This window comes from Ictalurus furcatus, chromosome 25, assembly GCF_023375685.1.
Source record: "Ictalurus furcatus strain D&B chromosome 25, Billie_1.0, whole genome shotgun sequence".
Lineage (NCBI taxonomy): Eukaryota > Metazoa > Chordata > Actinopteri > Siluriformes > Ictaluridae > Ictalurus > Ictalurus furcatus.
The window spans coordinates 19,527,424-19,533,943 of NC_071279.1; the positions used below are offsets into that span (position 1 = coordinate 19,527,424).

At 41.8% G+C, this 6,520-nt stretch overlaps 1 gene segment (V, D, J or C); it reads right to left on the bottom strand.

The window, feature by feature from the left end:
- Positions 1-668: 668 nt before the first annotated feature.
- Positions 669-1,995, bottom strand: LOC128601512 (immunoglobulin lambda variable 9-49-like). The segment is given in 4 exon segments: positions 669-991; positions 1,169-1,267; positions 1,419-1,760; positions 1,859-1,995. Coding segments are annotated over 4 exon segments (618 nt in total).
- Between the last annotated feature and the right edge of the window lie 4,525 nt (positions 1,996-6,520).

Consider the following 6,520-nt stretch of genomic DNA (forward strand, 5'->3'; position numbering starts at 1 on the left):
ATACATGCTAGTTCATGCTAGCAAGGTATTTCTTTCTCTTTCCAAATCATTAAATTAAAAGCTTGTACAACTTTCAAACCTTCAGACGGCTTTCTCAAGACAACATCAAAGTTTATTGTGAATAACTTCAACGATCTAGTTTGCATAAAATTTATATTTTACATTATAGTTGTGTGTGATATGTCTATTGCGACTCTCTGGACTCTCAAACATTTGCATAATGTGATGAGGAAAATGTGAAGTTTTCTTTGAAGTTATGAAGAAAAGTCATTTAAATAAAGAGGACTACTGCGTTGTACATTCACTTTAGATTTTATTTAATTAAATGCATTTTTACATTTTCCCCTGAATTTCTCCCTAATTTATTCATGACCAGTTCCCGCCCTCCAGTGAGGTCTCCCCTGTCACACAACAGCTACCAACCAGGGAGGGCGAAGGCTATCACATGCTTCCTGTGAGACACGGGAAGCCAGATAACTGCATCTTTTATAACTTCTGACCATCAGGGGGCAGCATAACACACCCACAGATGCCCATGATAGGCTGGTGTTGCTGTGATTGACAGGGGAGAGAGAGTATGTCCCTCCCTCCCAGAGAGCACGGCCAATTTTGCTCTCTTGGACTTCCGGCCACGGATGTCTGTGGCATGGTCAGGATTAGACCCCGAGACAATAGGGAGAACGATTTTGTACTGCGCCTCTCAGGAGTCCTTAAATGCAGCTGTAAGTACGGCTGGTAAATACCTCCACATTACAGTTAGACCAAAATCATTCCAATATACGGACAATATAAGCAAGTAGCTCTAGTTAAATCTAACACACTGTTTTCTCCTTAAATCAGTATTTCTTCCATTTGTATCTGAATTTCTAATTTGATCTTAATTTGAAAACAATCAGGATTATTGGAAAGATAAGAAGCATGAAGGCAAGAACTCCAACTCTAAAAATGGAGAGCCAGACCAGCACATGCATCTGATCAGTACAACTGGAACCTGTATGGAAAAATAAAATTGTTAAAAACATAATAAACATCAGGAGCTGAAATATATAATGGAGTAACACTGAAAAAAACTTTAAATATTGGATGATTTATTAACAGGAAAAGGTTTTAACTACAGAAAATTCTGTTATAGAAAGTGAAAGGAAGTTTATTTGATCAAAACTCTTACCTTTTCCATCACTGCTCTTTGAACCCTCATCGGACCCTGTAACAGAATCTGTGTTGTTGTTAACCGTTCCAGGTGTAGGACAGTGTTTCATCTCTTCACCTTTACAAATACATTGGAAAAGCAGCAAATAAACAGAAATGATACTAAATATGAATAATGTGAAATATTCAACATTTAATGCATATGTACACATAATTCTGGTTAAAGTGTTGATCTGGAATTAGCAGGTTATCAGAGTAAAACTGTTTACCTTCAAATTGCAGACGTGTTCCAGATGTGAACTTTAGTGCAGTTCCCTCCACTTCTCCACATAAATATTCTCCTCCATCATCTTCTCTCGTTCCGATAATGTTGAGATCAAACTTCTGGTCATTTACAGTCATACTGAAGCGGCTATCTTTAAATTCATCAGCAAATGTGTAGCTATTAGACCCGTAATATCTTACAAAAAACTGAGGCACTTTTCCAAAACTCTGTCTGTACCAAGCTAACTTATCTTTGTCTTTGCCCTTGCTCATGTTACACTCCATAGTTACATTTTCTCCACGCTTTACTGTTTTCACATGAAGCTCCTTGATGTCAGAAGTTTTTCCTGTAAAAAAGTGTTTAATATTTAATGTTTAATGTCAGTAAATGATTTAAATATGAAATTTGACTATTTTAAATGAAAGTTTTCAAAATGTTACTCACCAGCTGTGCAGAGAGAAAAAAGAGAGTAAAGCGCGACAAAGAGTGTGATCATCGTTCCTGTTTAGACAAAGTGATAGTGAGGTAATGAACTTGTGAGTTCAGTAGAAAAGCAGGTCCAGACTCACGCCTGATTGGATGTTTTGAAGATGTGGACTGATTTGATTGGTCCATTAGCTGTAATGAGATGTGAAGCTCACAGTGAATTCTTGTCTATTCTGATGCTGTGATGAGTCACATGACTTTACAGATATGATATACTGGAGCTCTATCAGTCCTGTGTGCTGGAACCTCTCTGATAGAAGAAGTTTAATGAAGTGCTTTTAGGTCAGCAGATCTAACAACCCCAAAGAGGAATAATGTGTAATCCCGCTGTGGGGGAGGGGGACGCAGTACAGTTTCAGTATGGTCCTTTCACAAATCATTTGTCTAAGGTAGAACCTGGAGTGAGCGTATATACGGGGTTTTACGGTAGCTGTCAGACACTTGGGGGGGAAGCAAATCTGTATTATTTAAGATGTAGACACTAGAAAGGTTTTCATGCAAATTAAACACCTCAGCATCACGGCGTGGTCCGGGGGTCACTGTGTGGAGGAGGTGAACTTACTGGATAGCTGAGTGAGGTAGCCAGTGAGGCCAGTACACTTCCAGTTTCAAGTTTGGTGATGTTGGGGAAAGGGTTGTTATTGTCAGTGGAGGAGACAGAAGGCCTTATTGATAAATAAAACCACACTTTGCTAGGACTGGAGCAACGTTACTGTAATGAGCCTAGAAGCAGTCATGAGAGTGGACTCGAGTGTTCAGTCCAAGTGTGAGAACGCTCTTAACACATTTGTAGAAGTGTTACTGGCTGCAGCAGCGCTCTCTCACATCATGCAGTTGTTTCAGTTGAACAGAAATAGCATTGTGGTTTCTGAGTTTCTGAGACTGAGTGTTTTAATCAGCAGCTCACACTGACTTCTTTTGGGTCACTTCAACAGTCCAAATGTCTTCATGTTAGAATCTCAGGCTAAAACACAAAAGAGCTGGAGTTCATTCATAAAAATGTCTCTAAAAATATCATGTAGAATGTCGAGAGCACTATTTATTCAAACTGTGCTAGAGACTGTGCTCTATCTGTGTGAGGCCTGTTATCCACCCTAAAGGACATAACAACAGAGACAGAACTGGGATTAATTCAAGTATAATCTCACACCTTTGGGTAGATTTGAATCATGTAATGATTAACCTGTATAAAACATGTCCAAAATTATTTATTCAGAACGTTTAGACAAAGTGCCCCAGTGTGTGAGGGTGTGGAGGAAGACTCGAGAGGCAGCCGGAATCTTAACTGATCTCCGGGTTCACGATTATTCAGGCCGCGCTTTTCAGTGCACTTTCAAAACAACAAACAGAAAACTCACGCCTTTTTCTCTGTTAGGTTCAAGTTCACACTTCTTGGCATTTGCTTGTGTACTTGTGATTGTGTCTGGGTGTGTGTGTGTGGGTGTGTGTGTGTGGGGGGGGGAGGGTGTCTCGTGCTCTGTCTCTTTCTCTTACTTGCAGGTTCAAAAAAGCTCAAACTGCTACAAATATTTAGACTGCCGGTCTTTTTTTGCCGGTATTTTACCCCCCCCCACACACACTCACACACGCATACACACACACACACATATATACACCCCCCCACACACACACACACACACACTTTAACCACCTGGTGATGTGCTTCAGAACATCTGTGCAGTTATATGTCTGTACTAAAGAGTTTACGCTTTTGATAAAATAAGAAGCTCTGTAAACCAATGACTTTGCTAAGGCTTTTCAGATTTATTTAAATTATAGGAGGTGTTTATTATTTGTTTTTTCTTTTTTATTGCTTTTATGTTGATATGTTGTGTTAATGATATTGCATCCATGTATTGAATGTTTACGGTTAAATAAAAACAGGACTGCACTAGAATGTCGCTGCATGCTACATTTACCCATAATCCCCCTCTCTGTATCATGACACAAAGACACAAAAACACATTAATGCAGAAGTTTAAACCAGGCTTTACTGTGTGTGTGTGTGTGTGTGTGTGTGTGTGTGTGTGTGTGTAAGTGTGAACACTTAAGGGATGTGCTGCTACATCTATGAAGAGCCATCGTCAAACCACAATGCTATTTCTGTTAAACTGAAACATGTGATGTGACAGAGCGCTGCTGCAGCCAGTAACACTTCTTCACATGCATTAAGAGCGTTTGGATCGAATACTTGAGTCCACATCCAGAAATGATTCTGGGCTCGTTTGGGGGCGGGGATGAAAATCACAGGTTTGCCTTCACATTGAAGAATTCCTTCTGAACCGTGGATCGATTGTGCAGTTCCATACGTCACTGTTGTACACACAGGTTTGTAAAATGGTAGCCATTAGGTTCATCCTTTTCTTCTCAGGTGATGAAGAACAGCAGTTTTTGGAAGCACGGCATGTCATCATGCAGGAAAACCTGCAAAAGAGAAGTCATTCTGATGTAAGAAGATTTTTAGTCATGGAGGCTGATGCTGAGCCAAACTGCTCCAGTCGCTGTGAAAGTACACCTCTCCCTTCCCACCTTACACTCTATAACACTGGACTACATAAAGTTTATCCCAATATGCAGGCAATACATACTCTCTGTAGTGCTTCTGGCTGCTGAGCGCACTGCTCACTCCAATGCGAGAGGAAATCTCTGACAGATCCCCCTCCCCTAGATCCCCCATTTATTCATTGAGCAGATGCTTTTATCCAAAGCGACTTACAAATGAGGAAATGAGAAGCACCTTTCCAAAAGTCCCCCTTATGGTGGTCCTGGCAGGCATTGTCTATAATGTGGTCTTTTTCCAGAGGAGCTGAGGAGCAGACATTGCGCATACAGGTGGAAAGCAGGTGGTGGATCAGCAGCAGGCTTGCTGGGGTCAGATGGCTGGGGTAGGACATGAATGCTGGGGTTCTTAGGTAGAAGCCCAGATTCGGAGGTTGTGTCAGCAGCCTCTGGCATGAGAAAAGCTTAGGAGACTGTCCCATCGGCCTCTGCCAGGAATATGATGTGTAAGGGTGTCCCATCGGCCTCTGGCGTGAACATGGCTTGGTAGACTGCCTCATCGGCCTCAGGCATGAGCATGGCTTTGGAGGTTTCTTCGTCTGCCTTAGACTGGCACAAGACATGTGAGGCTGTCTCATCGGCTTCTGTCGTGAGCAGAACTTGGTAGCTGTGCCATCGACCTCTAACAGGAAGTGAACTTGGGAGGCCATGCTGTTGAGCTCAGACAGGAACATGGTGTTGGAGGTTACCTTGTAGTCCTCTAGCAAGATCATGCTTGGAGAGACCATCTCGTTGGTCTCAGGCTGGACCTCTGGAGATGAGGTAGCCAAGTTGACTTCTAGCTGGAACTCTGCAGGGACAACCACCTCCTGTTTCTCAAGCTGGAGCTCTGGAGATCAGGTCGCCACATTGACCTCCGTCTGATGCTCTGCAGGGGAGACCACCTCGTGGGTCTCAGCTGGTGGTCTGGAGGTGAGGTAGCCACATTGACCTCGGGCTGGAGCTGGGCTCTGTAGGCCGCCCTGTCGGCCTCGGGCTGGAGCTGGGCTGTGCCGGCTGTCCTGTCACTGAAGCTGGGCTGTGGAGGCCTACTTGTCAGCCTCTTCATATTAGCTGCTGAAGGCAGAACAGGTTTGTCCGACAGGCTGGTCCTCCTCAAAAAATGTTAAGTCGGGGTTGAATTCAGGTCTCCCGAACACCTTTATTAATAGTCCAACCAACTGTGATACATTACTTAGTCCACTGGATCTAGTGGCACTCAGGAACTCATCCCACTAGCGAGATGGGCCAGTGTATTCCACTTTATTACACGTAACTTTATTTATGCAATTTAACATTTGGATTTGACGTTTGAACTCCCTCCTCAGTTCTTTAAACACTTTAACAAGTTCAGTGCAGCTGAAGGTGCTGATGTAGTGCTGCGTCATTTCCCATCACGACTATTTGTAGACTACATACAGCCTTTTTACTGAGACTTTACATCTCATTATCAGTCCAGAGCTTCAAAACATCCAATCATCCAACCCCCAGCCCTGGAGATGTGAGGCGAACGTGCTAACCACTAAGCCGGTCATGAACATCACTCACATAAATGTCTGAATATAATCAGGGAGGACTATTAGGTACATCGATAATAGACTTTAACAAAATGATGACACACACAGTGTAATATGGCATTTGTGGAATTTATTAAGGAGGCACAATGTAAATTGTGTAAAAACATTAAGATAAAGAAAACCTCGACACTTCATCAGTCATCAATATACATTTCTAATGAAACTGAATATTTATTGCCTGGAGATTAATTTCAGGTTAAACAGTGGAATCTCATCAGTAATGCAGTAAACACTCGTCTTTATACTCAGCCCTCTTAAAGGTCCTCAGTATTTCTGGAAAATTGTTCAAATGTATAAAAGTTTTACATTTACAGATGTACTGACTACTAAATGTTCAGATAATCTACATTAATTACGATATTCACCAGATTTATCCTCTTTATAAAACTCCTATGTTTCAAAGCAAAATAAATTAAAAACACAAGTTAAAGCAAGATGTGAACCATGAGCCGTTCTTTAATACTTTCACCTTCAGAATCAAACAAAATGTTCTTTTACATTCTAG